The 21,290-nt window shown below is 38.1% G+C and overlaps 1 protein-coding gene across 1 annotated transcript; it reads right to left on the bottom strand.

Annotated features, from left to right (window-relative positions):
* Window positions 1-6,710: 6,710 nt before the first annotated feature.
* LOC140238252 (CLIP-associating protein 1-like) lies at window positions 6,711-19,503 on the bottom strand. The gene is made up of 4 exons (XM_072318187.1): window positions 19,379-19,503; window positions 16,206-16,738; window positions 7,638-7,716; window positions 6,711-6,823 (listed from the first exon to the last, which is right to left on the bottom strand). The coding sequence occupies exons 2-4, from the start codon at window positions 16,386-16,388 to the stop codon at window positions 6,711-6,713; spliced, it is 375 nt and encodes a 124-aa protein (XP_072174288.1). The 5' UTR covers window positions 16,389-16,738; window positions 19,379-19,503.
* Window positions 19,504-21,290: the final 1,787 nt, after the last annotated feature.

Genomic DNA, 21,290 nt, shown 5'->3' with positions numbered 1-21,290 from the left:
ACGAACCTTCAGAATAAGGAATATAGCATTGTTTTATCATTAATCTCTCGGAGTAACGAACCCTAAGAGTAAGAAAAGTGCAACTGTTTTTTTGGGCAGTTGTTTTATTCCAAATTTCACTGGCAAAACGTTCGAAATGACGCACTGATTTCGTTTTGAAATTTACGGACATTTTTCTTTATTCAATTTTCGGTTAACGAAACTTCAGAATAAAGAATCTACAATTTATTATTTCATCATTACTACTTCTGTTGGAATAACAGACCCTTATAGAGTACGAAAACACGCTGTTTTGTGCCGTCGTTTTATTCCGAAATTTCACTGACAGAAACGTTCGAAATATCAAAACTGATTTCGTTGTGAAATGAACGGACATTTTTTCTTAATCATTTTTTTTTTGTTTTGATTAACGAACCTTCAGAAGAAGGAATCTAGCATTATTTTTTTCATTAATCTGTCGGTGTAACGAACCCTCAGAGTAAGAAAACTGCAACCGTTTGGGGGCAGTCGTTTTATTCCAAAATTTCACTGGCAAAACGTTTGAAATGACGCACTGATTTCGTTTTGAAATTTACGGACATTTTTCTTTATTCAATTTTCGGTTAACGAACCTTCAGAATAAAGAATCTACAATTTATTATTTCATCATAACTACTTCTGTCGGAATAACAGACCCTTAGAGTACGAAAACACGCTGTTTTGAGCCGTCGTTTTATTCCGAAATTTCACTGGCAGAACGTTCGAAATAACAAAACTGATTTCGTCGTGAAATGAACGGACATTTTTTCGTAATCATTTTTGGATTAACGAACCTTCAGAATAAAGAATCTAGCATCATTTTATCATTAATCTGTCGGAGTAACGAAAAAAAAATGAACCTTGGTGGCGATAACTGATGCTGGTGTAGAGAAAAACAAAGACAGCTCGCTCAAAAGATGCTTCTTTCTTTCAGTTTATTTTCTCCCCAGTCATTCTTATCGTTCTCCTCCCATGAACCCCTGCCATGCACGGGACGATGAACAAAACAAAATGTTACCGACGCTGCAATGAAAAAAAAAAGAAAGAAACACGTCCTCGAAGCAAATTATCTACACTTTTCAAGTTGAAAAAATTGATGTTCGTAATGAAGAATAAAAAAAAAAAGCACGACCTCAAGCAGTGGGGAAACTTGATATCATGGCTTGTGGAAATTTCCACGAAATTTCCACGAAAGCCAGGTGTCAGATAAAGAATGTTGCGCGTACTGCCACCTTGCTTCAGTAGTCGTAAACAGCGTGTACATAGCATGTAAACCAACTGGGAATATTGATGAATGATCAGCCATTTATTTTCTGCCCATGAATGCCCCCTAACCCACCTTTTAACAAACCAACCCAGAAGCACGTGGAGCATTACGTACGTTGCACTTGAAAGACCATCATGACAGAATTACTATAAATTTTGGCCCGGAGAAGGAAAATGGAATATTCACGAATGACGTTTACAAATCCATGGAAATTGAAAAGGCTAAAATGGAACGCATGGCTTTTTAGATTAAAAAAGAAAATAACCCACTGAAACTACCAAAACCTAAATAACAATTTGCATTTGCTTACTCCATCGCACGTTCTTTTTTCTTTTTTTTTTTAAACGAAAAATGGAGTTAATTTTCTCTCTGCGGCAATGCTTTGAACGCATCTAATTTTGCATCATTGCCGATGGCCAGCTTCCTAAAGAATTGATACGAATCCTTTCAAATATACGAAACAAAGTCTAAAAATCCTGGATTCTGGCGGTGAATTTCGATGGTATTATAAATCCTGCTCACTATCAAAATTTAATCATCAATAGTTCCTTGCGCCATTTTACCAACCAACTGAAACTGTTCCTGAAAATTTCATCCTAATCTGTTCCCAAATTTTGACTTATTTTGCGAATAGACAGACAGACACAGACAGGCAGACAAACTAACAAACAAACCAAAGCAGCAAAAAAAAAAAAAAAAAAAAAATACAACCTTTGGCGGAGAGGGGTTGGCGGAGAGGGGCATGCATTTCATATCGTTTGTTTTTGCGTAACCCGACAACAAGCGTGACAACAAGCGAGCACGTGTCAGCCTTCCTCGACCCTCTCTTTCCGTCCTCTCTCTCCCTCTCACAATACACTGTATAGTATGTACCGTTGTACACGCAGGCAGCTGTAAGTGGCCGGCTGGGTGCTTGTGCATGTGTGTGTGGACCCCAAATCAGAGCGCATGTGAGTGAGCAAGTGTGTGATGTGGTGTGTATCAGCTACTAGTACGTCGCTCTGTTGTGTTGAGCCGCGTTGTTGTGATCAGTGCGGTGACTGCGTAGATAAATTTTTGCGCTATGTAAACTGCTGCTGCTTTCAACATCTAGCTTCTTTTCTAGCCAGATAATAAAGACTGAAAAAGGCGAGAAATTGGTCCGAACTTAGCTCGTCAAGCAAGTTACCCTTGTCGGCAAGTTCACGCGTGGTGTTACCCTTGTCGGCAAGTTTTACCCTTGTCGGCAATTGCTTCTTCAAACCGCACGCTTGTCGGGGCCGACAAGGGTGATATACGCTGGCGAGATCCCTGAACATATTTTATATAGTTTCCCTATTTTGATTTCTGCTCAAAATTCATAAATCAAAACTTTAGCTTTACACTTCTGATGGCTGAGAGAGCATTTTGTTATCTTGACAGCATGCACCAACCCTGGCAGTGCCACAAGCGACTTATTTCCATATAATCCCAAGGGTATTTGGAGATGTTAGTTCTGAGAGGGTAAGGCTGGTGTCATGATTTTCATATTTAAATCATCTAAGTGTGCTGGTATATCTCTTAAATCTCACTTGGTAGCATGCATTCTAATAACTTTTTTTTTTTGCACACTACTCACATTTTCAAAGCGATCTGTTAATCACAGCTGAAAAAATAAACAATGAACACACTATATTTTTGACTGAAAACAAAATACCATTTTTCCACTCAATGCACTATTTCTCAAACTGTGGCAACAGACTTCAATGTGTAATGTACATAAATGAATGCAGAGGAGGGTGTTCCTATACTTGAAAATGACAGAAGCTTCAGTTTCGTTGTTATATACAAGTGTACATGAACATTGTATCTGTATGGTTATTTCAAATGATGAATAATATATTCACTGCACGTATTACAAATTGTCTTCTGTGATATATGGCATCTTGTAATAGTTGTCCTACACACTGTATACGTCTTGTATTTGGCCTCTCACACGCACAAACACACACACACACACACACACACACACACAAACACACACATACACACAGAGAAAAAAAAAGAACACCATGCACACACAAAAATAGCTACACAATGCATAGATTACCAATTAATCTGTGCCATGTAGGAGACTGTAACTGCATATGATGTAACAAATCAGATCTTACAACCATTTCAACTGTACACTGTATCTCTGTCACTTTGACACACCGGGTGAAAAGCAGAGTTGACATAATGAGGGCAGTTCCACAGTTTGCTCAAGCATAAGCACACACAATTCAGCCAGCCCTGGCATTGTTCTCCTCTGTTCAAATATTTCTACACACGTAATAATAGACCGCCTCCTGCGAATCAAATATTGTTTGCACTGGCGAGCAACAACAAAAACAACAACAATAGGAGAAATCAAAGACAATATCAACAAATTGCCTAAACATGTGGGTGCTCAGGCTGTGCAGGCACAGTTAACACTTTCTTCTCTTCCCTCTAATCCTCCTCACATTGTCATGTCCACCAAGCTACCTTGGGGACACCCACTTATGATGAACATATTCCAGCCCTGCCTCCCTGCTCATTACTCCCGCTGACTCATGCACAAATTTCCAATCACAGAGGAAAATATATGATTCATGATCAAATTACTCTTATCATAAAGGTGCTGTTCTCCTTCTCTTCTCTCTCTCTCTCTTTTTCCATCCTTCCCTCTCTCCTTCTCTCCATATCAATCTCTTCCTCATACCACTCTCGTTCTCTCTCTCTCTATTTCTCTTGCTCTTTATCTCCCACAATATCTCTTTTCATATCCTTCTCATTTTCTGTTTCTTCTACACAGCTCTCTGTGATGTGATTACACTGATAATTTTGAGAAAACATTTCTAGCAGGTGGCCAACAATTATTAGTCTGTGTTGTAGTACAGACAGGGCATAAGTATTGTAATAGGTAGCCGCAAGTTGTACCGGCGAGACATGTATGAATGCTAAGTGAAGCATGTCCCTCTTCAGCAAGCTCTGCCATTGCATGATTTACCATCTGACGCCTTAATACTTTAAAGGTGATGCTAGGTACTAGCTGAGCAAATTCCCCACTTAACTAAACAACAGATAACTGTATCAGATGGCATAAGAATGGAAAGGTAGTGATGGCATTTCCTATAAGTTTTATTCAAATAATCCATAATATACCAGGTTTACTTTTAATAAATATATTACAGGCTTGATCAGTAGGTATTTAAAAAGGTTATCGCAACGGCAGTATAGTGGACTGTGTCTTTGATTTCTCAAATATTTGTGTCTACAGGCAGAACTTATCTGCTGAGGAAGACACACAAAAGTGCATTGCTCTTAATATCTGTACCACGAATGGGTCTGAAGTGAATTTTTTTCGAGAGAAATATGAAAATGGGTGAAAATTTGTCAAGAATTTGTCCCGATCCTGTCAAGACAGTCATTATAACATAGGTGGCCAACAACACAAAAGGAGAAGCTTACGTGCTCCAATGCTTTTGTTTCAGTGAGCTTTTCCACTTTTCATACTATACTTCCCCTGTACTCCTTCAAAAAGTGATTTAGACTGTAGAGTGTACCAGGCATGGTAAAATGTACAGAGTACACTGGAACAATCCACCTTCAGACACAACTTCACTCTGGGCCATAAAATTCAGTCATTAAGGTCTATGCAAGGCAATTACACACAGTTACCCTATTTGCACAGGGTCTTCATAGGGAATGGGTTTTAGTTTACATTCTAATTTTAATGAGTACTATGAAAAGAGTCCATCTAGCAAAATAAAGTAAAGTACTATTGAACTGACTTTTTTTTTTCTTTTTTCTTTTTTGCCACAAGAAAACATGTGTATAAAGAGGGTAGCCATTCTACACAGGTGGCCACAGCTTGGACGGTTTCATCAATTGCATTATTACAACTTTATGTATCAGAAATCAGGTAACTGAGCAATTCTTGTTCAAAAAATATCAGTTTCTAAAATCAATGTTACGGATTTTGTTGAAGGGTCAATGCCACTTGAGATCATATTGCATCCTTTAGCCCATCAAATTCTGGAGAAATCTGCTGCAATTGAAGAATCATTTACAAATTTACCCATGAAGAGGCTTTTGAAAACTCTGCAACTGAAACAAATACTTATACACGAGCAATACAGGGCTAAAATGAAAGACAATTTTAATGGCACCTCTTGAAACACTAATAATAGATACTTTAAAAAATACTAATAAAAAAGGTACAGCACAAAACCACAGCCATGTGGTTTCTCAAACTTCATGTGATAAAGCAATGGCCAATTTTGTATGTTGCCATTTCTGCGCTCACTTGGCAACTGGTGTGTTCTGAAACTACTCAGCAATTGCAACCTTTGAGTGGTGCACAAATTTAAAGGCATATTGCACCGGTAACAACAAGAAATGTATCAGACGTAAGAAATAATATTTTAAGACCCAGAGTGTGGGGATACCATGCTATGGAAAGGTTGGTCCAACTCAGATATATTCGGGAATCCCTAGTATAACGAATTGTGTACAGCTTTATCACAGATCCTTATGTACATACACACACAGCCAAAGAATCGCGACTGGAGTTGAACGTCACAAGCATGTGCTTTGATGCACGTACAATGTATATATTCTCTGACGGGCAATTCTATTCTACTCATTTCTAGCAGGTGAGCGCTAGTCATAGTTTTCAAACATTCCCCAGTGGGCAACAGATGAATTTCGATTCAACTGGGCAAAGCTTCAACCCCCATGCTACTGGGTCTTTAATCATAGGCCCTACATAGGTTGGGATTCACCATCCTGCAATATTCGGTCACCAAGGCTAAAGTTTACTAATACCACCAGCTGGCACACACAGGCTAAAACATGTTGGAACAGACCGCTCTTGTGCAAATGGACAATATTCTCCACATCAGTTCAACACACAATTTAAGCACGCAAACACAAACACTTCTGTGCATATTCATATCTATGCTCAATATCTGTGTATAAAACTACTCAAATATTCATTGTGATGCTCCAGTTCTCAAAAGGGCTTCTCTGAACATTACAACCAAGGAACATGGATCTAATGGGACAATTGCAATACAGGCGAAATTTCCAGTGGTCTTTATTCTACAGAGCTTATGAAGCACATCTAATACATTGTATTCACACAATCTAGCCGAGATGATTTACAAACTGTATAAATTAATGTACTGTCATTTCCTCATTGTATGGATATAGAAGAACAATCCAGTCAATGGTGAAAGAAAATATGATATAGATGTATCATACATGTACATGTATGTGGTTTCAGTTGTTATAGCCTTATGGTGAAATGAATGTTTCCTGTATCTACGGCAACTGTACAAACATTTTTGAACATGCCTTTGCGGACAGATGAAATGAGTTGACTGGATCAGCCAAGGAAAAATCCCATACAAGGAAGTATTCAAATTTTACTCTAATTATTTCACGAATGGGCCCTGCTTCCTGGGTCGGCTTGAACCAATTTCGCTCTCAATGTTGCTTCACACCCGACCTCTTCCTCTTGATCTCTGAGGAACTGGCCATTTCTTTCTGTTACTGATAGATATATCAGAATGGCCTTCAGAGAACTGAACAGCTAACTCGAGGGCAGGAAATCACCTTACAAAAATCAATGCTTGGAACTTTGCGTTCCAGATACTCAATCACAGCTCTGTCAGGGCTTGGCTATACGAAATGAGCTATATTCATTCCTACATTGTAAAACAGAAAACATACACACACACTCACATGTGCAAAATGTTGGTTATGTTGTATTTTTTTTCCTCCAGCAGAGACCCTTTATGACACTTCATTATCTCACATAATGACCAAGGAGCCATAAATGCAGAATGTGTACATATTGTATATCATTATCCCCCCCCCCCAAAAAAAAAGAAAAAGAGTAAATTTTCAACCAGCCACCTCAAACAACTGTTAACATGAAAGATCTTGCCACTGTGTAGACCATCCCTAGATGTTTGGAAATTTACAGCATCTAGAGAGATATCTTCTAAAATCGTTACACAGTAAATTCCAAAGTATCTGCATTTATTGAAATGTCAGGCACGCAAAATACCCATATTTTTTCTACATCATTTCTGTCACATCAATTCCGTCACTACAGTTTTTGTCTTTCACAATACTTTCAAATGCTACAACAATGGTAGCAATGTACATGTCTGTAAAAGTCTCACAGCTGTTTCAGTATGGTCTCCATGTTACACTTTGCTCTGGTTTAATCTTTGCTGAGTATTGATCTCAAAATATTCTATCTATGGAGGAAAGAAGATATTTACATGTAAAACACAAACAGTTAGGGTTACCAGCACACATATAACTGGGCGAGACAAATACTTGCATGCATACTAACCTGTTCCTATATGTACTTTGAACTTCTCTCCCATTCGCTCTACCAGCAACGTTAAACACTCCAGCCCACAGAGAGATATCTGCAGAAAAGATGGAGGAAAAAACATAAAAATTTAGAAATTGTTAATTCTGTTGACCGATGGCACATCACTGGAAGATTAACGGTGCTTTGGTATGCAAAGACCTTTAAAAGAAAAGCACTAAAAAAAAAAACAACAACAATCTACTGACAATAACTCCCTCCCCCTTCCACCATAACACACAAATAAACTTGTGCACACCTGTGCAAATCTGCAACAGCACAGAATGAAACAATCTAAAGTACAAACTGAAGGACTGAGAGTTTGTGCTTGCTTGGTAGATCCGTAAGGTCACCATGATCTGGTTTCGAAAGTCGACATGTACCTGGTAAGCGAGAGATCTGTAATCATTAGTTCATGCTGTTAAAAAGAGATACTTCATCTGGACAGAATATGATACCTATTAACATACAGTATAATCTTATCATGACATCATTTCATTGTAGTACCATCCATGTATGTATCATTGTACGTTATTACATATTTGAGCCTGAAAATGTGAAGACTTAGCAAAAATGTTACCAAAAAGCATACATAAATCCTGCAAAAAAAAAGGGGCATCAACATAGTGTAAATGTCCAATAGATATCATATGCCACATGCCAATATTGTAACCTGCATGCAGAAGTTTGCACAGAAGCATTAATTTGCGATCATGAACAGGCATAACAATAGGTGATTTGTAATGTATTCCTATTATCTTGAGATAGGTATCCATATTAAAGTTCTTTGCAATCTGACAAACATAAGGATACTTTCGGCTTATGCAATCGAAATCTTACATCTTATTCATCTACGATGGCATTTCAAACTCTATTAATACAATAATTCTATGCAAACTCTTTCTCTTCTTGAATGTTCTCCACATATCATTTCCACATATTATCACATACTGTATGTCTCAATGCATGAGAAAAGAACAATTGTATTGACATTGTATTCGCACACTTGTCACACAGGAAACCCTGATTCAACTTCAAGTCCACACATTCAAGGCATCCGTGGCTGAGAATGTGCCTGCGCTGAACACAGTCAACTCATTAATCACTCCTGTACATATGGGCAGAGCCCAGTATCCATGTCTTCCCTTCAGTCTCTTTCCCTGTCTCACTGTCTCTCTGTCTGTCTCTCACTCTCCCCACCCCCCCCCCCTTACTGGGTTTCTCCTACAAGTGTGTACGCATCACTGCCACTGTGGTTGGCTGCCTGGCTCTGCATTGACAGATTAGTTTGCTGTGGCTAGCACTGCACTACAGTGCGCGCTGTGCATGTGAAGCTTGCAAAATGTAAATTGTATGTCTGAAGCCATACAACGTGATGTACACATACAGCACACAGCAAAGGTGTCTGCATCATTGTCGCTAACGCTCATCTACAACTGCTGCTCGCATGACATGATAACACCAGTCAGCCTGTGTCATGCAGCAAGTTATTGATAAATTAAAACACTAGTTAGCTAGGCAACAGTTTGCTACAAGGATACATGTTATGCAATGTTGAACAGATGTTGACTGGCAGGGGGGTGGGACGAATGCACAGGAAGTCACTATACATTCGATTAGTATGTAGGGGCTATGACAACGGTCTGACATTCATCAAGGCATTTTGTGTTTGTTTTTATTTTCAGTTTTGAGAATAATACGGGAATTATCATTTTTTACTGTTATGGCACTTCTAATACAAGCCTGACCACAATCTCTGACATCAGGCAGTGGCAATATATCTATTTGTTGTTTCACAAGGATTTTTACTGAGATTTAGTTGCAGAGTTTAGCTCTGAGCCATTAAGATAGACTACAATAACCTTCCCAAAGCACACCAGTGAGCATCTATGAGGTAGTTCATTGCATGCCCTCAGCATCACTCAGCATGCACTGACTGAGCCTTTGTCGAGATGCTAGACACTTACCTGTATAAACTGCATTGGGAGATACAGTGTATATTTATGATATGCATGTTGGTGTGGTCAGTTACCACATACTATAACTGTGTAGCTCCACTAAATTGCACTACATTGCAATGATGGCAAAGTCAGTATACATGACTATGACAATGATATGCCATCGGGGCACACATGAACCTGACCTGACTGCTAAATGGATGATGGAGGGTCAGTTTAACCTTGGTAATAATGGTATGTTCCAATCAGAGGGCTTGTAGCAAGTCAGTTTCACATACAATGTATGTATGCAGTATCCTACTAGTATGAATAACCCTAAATATCACTCTGTCCAACACACTTTATGTATATTTACTTTACAATACAATGTAACATACAGTACACATGCAGGCCAACAAATTGCTTATAAAGTCTATTGCAGTATTCAGGGGCCCTTGAGCAAAGAGTATTTACCAGGTAAAGTAATAGCATATCATCCTACAATGATGTATGGGACATTAAAAACAGCCCATACTACAAACATTATAATGACACTGCTTGCACACAATTCCAATACACATGTACACAGAAACAATATGGTGGGCTTACATGCCTCATTAGTTTCGAAGAAGCACACTGTCTGTGTCATACTAAAAGCAGGTTTTATACACTTGTATCTCTTGGGCAGAGTTACTGCAAATATACCAGCATTTCTGTTAGCAAAACATATTTTCACAAGCCATAACCAGGATTACTCTCCAGAGATATCAGTTAACCCTTCACATGCTCAAGCACTAGATTATTTTCATCTTGCCAAGCTTTTTCAGTACTTATTCAGTCATCTATTTGATCCAAACTTGACCTAGTTGAAAAGTTAGCAAGCCCACCCAGTTCTAACACTATAGGCCCGTGCACACACAGCGAAAATCGAAATTACAATCGCGATCCAAATTTCGATTTTTTTTTTCGACCGTTCATACACAAGGAAAAAATCGCACTTCGCAGCAAGGAAAGAACGATCAGTGGCCAAATTGCGCATGCGCGAAACTTGCATGACCGAAGACTGACCCTGCGGTCCCAATAATGTTGACGTTCACGCGCTACGAACAATGGGATTAAAAATACCGATTTCCGAATCTCGATCGCGCTCACACACACGACGCTTGGCAAAATAATCGCGATCATTCTGAAAAATCGCACTAATAGTGCGAGTTGGATTGCGATTAGGATCGCGAAAATTAGTGAAATTTTTCTGTCCACACAGGAAAAAATTTCGAAATTTTGATCGCGATAAGAAAATCAATTTTTAAATCTCACTTTTTCCCTCGTGTGTGAACGGGCCTTAAAACTCAGTCCAAAAGAATGGCCATAGATGACACTATAGGATTAGGGAGACTAGGTAATCTCTTCAAAGTCTATTCACTGACAATTAGTTTCCAGACACCTGTGCCAATAGGTGAACAAAGTACTCCAGTATGTGTACAATTTAATAGGCGAACAAAGGATAAAATACCACATTCTCCCATGGTCTCTGACTCTTGATACTACAGAAGTAGAGTGGTCCACAAGGTGGTTTGAGCATGTTGCTGCAACATGCTCAAACCACCTTGTGCAACATGCTCAAAGGTCAGCAACATGCTATGCAACATCCTCAAGAATTGGTGACATGCTCAAAAATGAAAAGTAATTAAACATGTGAAAAATACCTTAGTGCAAACTTGAGAAACATTAAACTACTCAGAATATTTATGCGCAAATCATGAGACATAACAGCAAATACATGTAAGAAGCACAACAGGAAATCAGTCGTGAAATATTGCATGTTGTAATACACACATGATGTGCACTCCGCACACACGTACTTCTGTACAATTTCCGCAATGTTTTCACATTCAGAGCTTGCAACATGCTCAAATTTCAAGTTGTGGACCACCCTGACAGTAGATCTACACACATACAATGTGTAAACATGACTGAACTCAATTATCATGCATTTCAGTTTTGCAGTTTATGATATCTGTAAAAAGCTCAAGGCATTTGGATGAAAATTACATGTTGCCCAGCTAGTCAGGTGTTACGAATCATTACTTGCCCAGTTGGAAGTTTCAGTTGTCACAAAAAAAAACAAAACAAGAACATGAGTATGAGATAAATGTACCTTGCACAGATAAAACAAAGAAAAACAAATAGATGATGAATGCGATTTTATATTGTGTGGTGATTTATACTGAAGGTGACTAGGGCTTGTTAATCATAGCGACTGTAATCCTGTACCATCTCTGTGCTGTAATGCTCACTGTTCAAGAGCTGTACTGTAAAGGATGCATGCAAAGTACAATGTACAGCACAAGTATGCAAATCCTACAGCCTTGAATGTTCTGTGCATTATATGAGAGAGAATTTGGAAAACTGATCTGCACAACATGCCATTAAATGGATAAAAGAAGAGGAGATACGGTGGGACTTATGGCCAATAAAGGCCTCCAGACTAAAAAATAGCATGTGATGCATGAATCAACAACAACATTGTACACATGACAGACCATTGGAAGATCAAAATTACATGTACATGTATACATGCACAGTTTGAAAGTGGGAAAGAGACTTGAAAAATGCTGGTGACTACCAGTTGACAAAAACTCATTTCAATATCATGGTATTAAAGGGACTGTAAAGTGCTGGTTGAGGTGGGGATTCATGTTTTGAACATTCCTAAGTGAGATAATGAGAAGTCTCTTATGACATATGAAAGAGCATATAATTCTAAGAAGGATTCAACTTTTATTTGAGGAAGATTGGATTTCAAATGGCTGAGATATCCAAAAAAAGTGATAATAAATAGCGACAGGCCACGCTTTTTATTAGGATTTCTTTGTTTCACCTTGTTTTTGGATATCTTAGCCATTTCAAAACTGATTTTCATCAAATAAACTTTTGATACCCCTTAGAATTGCATGCTCTTTGACATCTCATAGAGTGGTTTCTGAATACCTCGCAAAACATTAAAAGCTAAATCCTCATGGTCTCATCCACAACTGTACACACCCTTTAACCACAGGAAGGAGTTACTGTACATGTATAATGTACATTACATGTATAGGCAAACAGAAAGGACAAAAATTATAAGAATTTTTCAAAAGTCATAGATCTACAGTACTTCCACTTCTAGCATGGTATAGGCCCTATAATGTTTATTTAATGCCTAAGTTATATATATTTTTGTGTTCTGTATTATTGCAACTTGTTGGGCATAATGAATGTTTGGTCACATCTTGATTCTTATGTAACGATACAGTTGTAAGCATCAGTGTTACAAATTGCACTGAAGTGGGACAAAATGAGTGACCTAATCTGTAATATGATCATAATCATTACTTGCATGGCTTAATATACACATTTCTTATAACAATATTGTAGATCATTAACTGACATTCATACATTCATATTACATTTTCCCCTTTACATACTTGACACTGTACATGACATTGTATCAGAATGTGGTAAAAAAAATCATGAATATATTACATTTTACTGCTTTTATTTGAGAAGCAAAATTGGTGATTTAGCTTCTTTATCCCATGATATAACCAGTATAGTACTGGCACAGAGTGACAAAGTATGTATGAAATACATTCTGTAGATGCAATTTAAGATATCACTCCATTTTCAACACTTACTATAAAGAGTTCCTTGATTACTGTAGTTTATTTAAGCCAATGTACTGATCTATGCTGAACTACACTTTGGTGTCATGCACTTTTGCACACATGTTTGTATGCTTCCCAAAATAGTGTAGGTGATGCACCTCTAGCAACAAAACATGGGACGACAATTATGAATCATCGAAAACAGTAACGTGGGAGAGCACACCTCAACGCAATTCCTGACTGTAACAACTGACTCAGACTGTCTACATTCTTTGCTGTATTTGTTTGATCAATGCATGAAGACAAAAAAAAAAAGAAAAAAAAAAGATGAAAAAAAAAACACTGCAACAAGTCAACACAAACTGTAAACACTGGTAAACAATAGCATCACATAAAATGAAGTTTGACAGGGGTTTGAGTACTATAAAGGTAAGCCATGCGCATCAGATTTGTTTCTTGTTTTTTTCCACCCCCATTTCGGAAAGTTAACAATGTCATGTGAATGGGAGAAACAAAAGGTGTACCAGCAGACGGGCATACATTATGTACAGCTGTACACTGCAGAGCTCTAGAATACATACAATGTATTCCCATTACTAAATAACGAACATGGTTAAAACTTAACTCAATGTTACAACGAAGAAAAAATTCAGGTCCTAAAATAATTCTTTGGTACTTTACTGTTCTGCTACATAATGAAATTTGAATATAACGCAAGAACACTGCTGGTCCCAGGAACTTCATTATGACAGGAGTCACCTGTATTCAATGACAACAATTACGCATACCGTTGAGGACAGACTGATTTGCTACAGTTGTATTAACATGCATTTTCCAAAGCCACCTGCCCAAGTATACTCGGGACTAGTCTTCAACGGGTTAATGGTAAAGATGCCTCTCATAGATCCTTTGAGGATGGGCACAGTGCACTTTGCATAGAACTTGTATGACATTTAAAAAACAGTGGATGTACATGCACATTGTAGGAACTAAGCTCTACATCTTTAATTTCTTGGCAAACAATGCTGGATTCCCTTTAAAGTGTTGTGCTAGATTGGGGAAATTTCTTGCGTGTCTGACTCATTAGCCTATTACACAATCTCACTCTATATCCACTGCCACTGAGAGCAAGCAGGCAGCATTCCCCATTGAAACTGTGTTTTCTGTACATCTCTAGTTCAGTAACATTTCAAGAATCTCATATTCTACTGAACTTGAACACACTACTGAAGTTATTACCGTGAAATTGGAGATCTATGTAAACACATACATTTTACATTGTGTAGCTACGCGCTGCCAGTGTTTTATACTAGACAGCAAAACCATACTATCCCAATCAAAACAGCAGTGTGAAAGCGAATGAATAAATCTGAAAAGAATGATTGAAAAGAAAACAGCCACTTTCTTTAGTATTTCACCTGTTCCATAAAAGTATTCCTGTGATTTTTTTTTTCTCAAACATTAGAAATACTGTGTAGAAGTGAAAAAAAATGTAGCAAGCAGAAATAATCTACTGCCACAAAATCCAAGGCTCTGAAGATATGATTTCACAATCGCAATTAAAACTGTCTTTGGACAAAATAGTACATGTGTGATGGCTGTACATACAGCATGCAATGTAAATCTTGCAACTTCAGCGTGCATTGTGTAATCTCATGAGGTTTGAAACAAAGGAAATGGGCGAGACTGTGGCCCAGATAAGTACCAGAAAAGAGACAATGTATCATGAAACTGGCTCTTTTCCCTATAGAGTAGACTCTACTTTGCACATTTGTCTAAGATCTGGAAAAGGTAAAAATGGCAGCATTTGTACATGGTACAGCAAGTTCAAGAGTGACAGAATATCTAACTGATAAACATGAAAATATCATTACACTGACTTCTCTACTTGAATGACATCTTCAAGTTTCCAGAACAGATTCGTCTATAATTTTTTATTTCATTGGGCACAGCTCACAATGTGGTGAACAGTTCATCATTTGAGAACAGGAAGTTTTGGTTAAGATAGATTAATCATGACTTTGCTCCAAACGTGCATCTAGACAACAAAAATTCCCATGCAAAGTATTACAGCAGAAATGTACAATAACTACAATGGCTAGAAGACCGTGCAAACTAACATCTGTATAACTCTCATGATACGGATGCACATTTTTTTCTATTGACAAATATGCATTAGACTTAACCATCAATTTTCATCATTACACACTGACATCAAGCATTCTGTATATCACATGTTTTACAATGTAAATCTCACATTAAAAATATGTTACACATCTTTTCTATAAATTTGTACATTTACAGCCAGAAGTTGCATTGGCAGGATCCTTTTGTATCTCTATAAATGTATTTTGAAAGTGATGTCATTTTCTCTGTAATACACCACTATTCAGTTGTATAGATCTATACTTCCAGCAACACAATTAACCTGGGACATATCTAGGCTGTTTTGATCCTGCTGTAGAATTTGTTCCGGACCCATCAAGGCAGTGTTTCATGAAACTTGTCAGACACTGACATCACTGACAACTGTTTTAAGCTACTGAAATCCTTGCATCTGATTGGCTGCGAGAAAATTTGTTATTGAAAAACGCTTGATGAAAAATGCCCCCCTGGGCCCCAGGTCTCTGAAAGCAATGGGTTAAGTTACGCTGACACATGATCAATGAAAACAAAAACAAGAGAGAAAAGAAAAATTATGCCGTATAAGTCCAACATAGCCTCATATTTTCTTGGGAAAATTACTAAATACCCTCCAGATAGCAACTGTCCAACAAAATTGTAGAACAGTGGTTTCCTTAGGAGATAAATCATGCAATGAGTAGCATGCTACATTGTAGGAGGCTGTTATCACAAGGATTGCTTATCGCAGAATCCTTTTAACATTATGACCCCACACAATGAAGGCTTACTTCCTCTGAGTAGCTGATTTCAGAACTGAAGGCAGGAAATTTGCTACTCACCTTGAAATTGCTGCTGTTGACCCATCCTGCCAAAGCATCGATAAGCCGGTCAATGTTCTCACACTGTAATGGTTTGTCTACGTCCTGCAGGTAATTCTGCAAGTCCTCGGATGCCTGGAACTTGGCCGAAGTGTCCTGCTTCATCACATCGTTCACGATGTCGTCCAAACTCTTCCCCGCCATCTTACTCGGAGCTGCTGCTAGCGGCCGGACTGGGGAGGAGTTATTTCCAAAGTATCTGATCGAACACTGCGGGTGGGGCTGACCGTTTCCCTCGCCCGGCTAGAGCTCGTACCAGAGGATATCGATTTGGGTGTGTCCGTCTGCAGCCAACCGTGTGAGACAGGACTGCAACTTCACATGAAACTTTAAAGCAGTCTGCAGATGCCTGAACTTGTAAATTTGCAGCTGGCTACATGAAGACCCCTCAGTGCTCTGCTTACACTCTGATGATCGAGATTGAAACTTGTGATGTGAACTCCTGTTCAACCTGAGGTGTGTTGGTTCAACTGGGCAGTAATTACACCATGTACCTGTCACAGAAACAAAGCAGAACAACTCATTTCATAAAATATGTTGAAAAACAATGGAAGAAAAATGACAACCATCTGATTGCTTGGCTTTAATTCTCATTGTTAAATCTTTTTATATTGTAGCTCATTCTTTTTAATATTTCAATATCCTAATTAATGACATTTAATACAGCGTGACACAAGTTATGCAAATCAGGCTACTGCCATGTTCATGACCTCATATGTGATAGGCACGAAAAGAAATCCACCATACAATTAGTTTTGATTTGCAATTGATCTCTAAATTCTAAATGTATTTTGTGAGAGCGATTTCTTCAGGATGATTGCATCAATTGTTTAGGAATATAACAATGTAATCTCCATTCAGGGAAGTGACACATCATGGCAAATTATCTGTTATAAACAGTGATACCACAGAAGTGGGCACTTCTGGCTAGCATGAGTGGTTTCTTTTGAACACACACCCTTCTGTAACCCCCACCCTCACCCACAGAGATTACATACTTTGTAACACTTAAAAAAAAAATAGTAACATAAAATCTTGCAAAAACCCTACCATGAGTTCAAATACACTAACTATACTTCAAGTAAGATTAGGTTATTTTGTTTCTGCATCTTGCATTCCTTTTCTGTGTGATCCTCTAAAATGCTGATTTCTACATCAATCCAAGAAATAGGCAATTCTATCAGAGCCTTTGGTGAATTAAACAAAATAGTTGGAAGGCTGGAAGCCCATTTAAAGTTTAATCAACATCACATTCGTCCCTCACAGACATACACTTCATGATAATGGGAAGACATTTTATGGCTACATATGTGTGCATCTCAACTTGCTTAGCTGGAATAACCAACACCACAAAGTAAAGTACAGCACATACTTTCTGAAACTTGTTTAGCAACAGCAAGCATTAACAATTCTAGCTTCACATATCTTGTGCTTTGAGCCTGTATTGTGTCATTTAAAATTTCACTTCACAAAACTCCTTTGATATACAACACAATCTTGAAAGAAATGCAACACATTGTCCAATCCTTTCCTTTTTCTACTGTTAGTGTTATACCAAAAGTACATTGTACATTAATATTAACAGTCTTTGTCTAATAATGCAGTATCTTACCAAAAATTTTTAGCATTGCCCTGATGAACTTAAAAAATGCAAGTATTACAAAGTAGCAACATAACACCTAGCATGGAAAACTGATATGAAATAGGAGAATACAATTATTTTGAATACTTTAACACCTGACAAAACTGAATGAGCAAAAATTAAGATGTACTACAATTATGCAATATGGATATGTGTCTAGTTCAAAATCTTACAAAATACAGAACTGTGTCTATGAATTCTGCACTTTAGTATATAATGTTTAAATACTTCTTTCAGCTTGCCTTTTGTAATCACTTCCTGCAGTTCCTCCTGTCTCTTCCTGAGATTAGTCTATGAGCATTTAAAACACTTCTGATGGTTACTGTTTAAGCTGTTATTTTCTCGAATTTGATGAATCACTGTTAGACCGTGATTTTCACAACATGCAAAAATTTTGCCACGTGTACGTGCTAGGGTATTACAAGTGCATTTATGACAGCCTCAGTGTCAATTTACAAAAAAAAAAAACAATCTCATCAAATTATAAAACTGTTCATGTTTTCTGTCAGGTGAAGAGCAATATTGAAGCAATCAGTACTGTTGGCATTCAGATTTCAGTAGACGATATGTTTTATATACAGATACAATCCTGTGGCAACAACAGCTTCACCAATTAAAACTAGTAAAACACTGGGAAAATAGCTTCCTGATAAGGGCTATACATATGATACAGAGATCTATTATCAAAAACATCATTTATTTTTTAGCGTTAACCGCAGCATTATGCACAACCTCAATCTAACGTTAAATAACGTATTAGACATCTAGATCTAGATGTCTACACAAAATGGTACACTGCATCATCAAAACAATGAACTAGCACTAACACGTTACTAGCACTGTGGCCAGTGCAGCAAAAGATCTCCCCCAAAACAGGTGAGGGATAAGGACATTGTAATTTTAAAGGTGCCTCATCATTGCAGAATTATATTATGAAGCAAATCTATCAGTACCGGTACTGACTGCAGACTGGAGTGGAGGTCTATGCTGTGCAGATGCACATTAAAAAGTGTCAGTGTAGGCCTACTTTAGTCTTTGCATTCAATATGTATTCATTGCTTGATTTATGTGCTACGGAAATCCCCCATTTTACTTGAAAGTTGAATATCCCTATTGTTCCAATGCATAAAATATTCACTGGTGACAATATCTGATGTAGGATAAGAACGGTACACACATTTTAGAATGTTTTGCGTGGTGCTTTGCGCAATACCACCTGTCCCAGCTACAAAGACCGCTGCTAGCTGCTGTCCGCTACAATCGCCGACCTGTGGCCTCCCAGCCGCCGGTAGAAGACGGCAGCGGTTCGCGATCAAGATCCGGTGCGTGCGCAGGAAGGCGGCTGCATGCATAGGAATTGTAAAGTAAATGGCTTCACACACGTCGATTGTTTACACTACTTCTAACCGTAGTCACAATTGCGGCAGATTGCGTCTCATAACGAGCTTCAGTATCTACATTTCTACAATAATGCGGATTAAAATATACTCACTGAAACAGCAGCTGTTTCAGCATAATCCTCAGGAACAGGTGCATACTGAGAGAGAAGCAACACAGGGAGATATCATGTCGAAAACATCGCCCACCAGTTATCCAGCACCACTCAGTACACTTCAGTCCGCCATATTGACCAAATTTAAATGAGTGACGTCATGATTAGATTGCCATTGTATTGATTCCGCAACGGAAGAGGGAGTAAATCCACTTGGCTAACAAACGGCCTCAAAACCTGTTGTACCGGCGCTATAGCTTTGACGCCACCGCTGTTAGTCGGTATTTCGGAAATTCCCCAATGAGAGCTACATCATATTAATCTGTTTCGTTAGAAATGATACTTAACACTTTTGGAAGAAAATCTAGACATTATCTTTCAGTCACCAGTCCCGATATTGACTATTCGACATCTACTTGACACATACTATAGCTTCACATTATTTGAGTATGACAATTATTGACAGGAAAACTTTGTCATGCAAATTACTTTCAGTATTTAGAGATCGGTGAAAAAAAAAATGCGATAAGAGGACCGTCAAAGTAGAACAAAGTAGAACATGAAATATTATTTGCTGAAATTGTGTCGAGGGTTTGGGCACTTCTTGCCTGACTGCGTAAATTGATTTCTGCTAAGCTCCTGAAACGCCAGAGCAATCAGCTGTTGAGCTGTTGGAATTTATTGATTCCTTCGTCTCATTTAATAGGTCTAGTATAGAGCTTTCCCATACGCAAAATCAAATCTACAATAAATCAATTGATACAAAATGAAGTTTTTATGGTTTTCACAATAAACATTAAAGGGGATATGACGACAAAGTTAGTAAGAGAATAAAATGAATTAACTAATGCTATGCCGTCGTTTATAATACAACTTTTCAGTCCTATAAAAAAGAAAACAAGTAAAACAGAAAGAAGAAAAAATCATAACACCCTAGGGTCTAATGATACAAAGACAGATTATGTATAAAGGTGGATGGATAAATCTATGTATACGAATACTGCAACATGTATACTGTAAAGACCTGAAATCACTGTTCATTTGTCGCTTTATCTTCTTTAGGTCTATACATTCAGGGACCGCGGAACGTTTTTAGTGTGTGGTGTTAGTGTGAAGGATGTGTGTGTGTGTAGTGGTGGTAAGGTGGTGTGTGTGTGTGTGGGGGGGGGGGGGGGGGTCTCGTGGTTGGCTCTTAAAGCTGCAGACAGGTCGACTTTCCAAAATCCGTAGATTGGAAATCAAGCGTAAAAAAATTGTGGTGAGGTATACCAATGCAAAATAAGATTATTGAGAAAAACACTGTGCTTCTGATCTATCAGATTGAGATTTTCAATCTAATTTGGGATTGGTCCCTCATCTCAATCTCAAGAATTAAGAGAGAATGTCCTCCCCCCCCCCCCCCCCCGGAAGGGAAGAACTCTCCAGATTTGCGGCTCCTGATATTGTTCAGAGTTATACCGATAAACACATTAGAGACTCACCTTGGGTGATGAACTTAAAACATATCGCATTTCAAATTGGCCGATGTGGCAGCGTATCTTCTCTATTTCCCTTCCTCCCCCTCTCTCTCCCTCCCTCTCTGACATGCCCTTATATAGGCACCTATGCTTAGATTTTTTTTCCTAATGAAATGAAAACAGTCTAATTTAGGAGTACTGTAAAGAAATATCATGCATGGCTATCTTTATTCGTTTGTAGCAGCGTAAATTTTGAAAGGAAATGTTATAAGACATCAGCTGGGAGAGAGAGAGAGAGAATGAAAACAATAAATAAAAGAAAGATAAAGTGTTTGATACAGTAACAGCGGATCTGCTTATATGGAGTGAGACGAGGAGGGGAAAAAAGATGGCCTGATTTGAAAGAAATAAACGACTTTAGTGAATATTGACAACCACTTACTGCAAACTATGAT

Source organism: Diadema setosum, chromosome 14, assembly GCF_964275005.1.
Source record: "Diadema setosum chromosome 14, eeDiaSeto1, whole genome shotgun sequence".
NCBI lineage: Eukaryota > Metazoa > Echinodermata > Echinoidea > Diadematoida > Diadematidae > Diadema > Diadema setosum.
The sequence above is the reverse complement of the archived record's forward strand: the minus strand, read 5'-3'. Positions and strand labels throughout refer to the sequence as shown.

Bases quoted from the DNA above. Each gene is read 5' to 3' on its own strand.
- LOC140238252 (XM_072318187.1), bottom strand. From the start codon at position 16,388: ATGGCGGGGAAGAGTTTGGACGACATCGTGAACGATGTGATGAAGCAG. The intron at 7,717-16,205 runs GTGAGTAGCAAA...TCTTTTCTGCAG, and splicing joins TCAACAGCAGCAATTTCAAG to ATATCTCTCTGTGGGCTGGA. The intron at 6,824-7,637 runs GTTAGTATGCAT...TATATCTATCAG, and splicing joins CAAAGTACATATAGGAACAG to TAACAGAAAGAAATGGCCAG.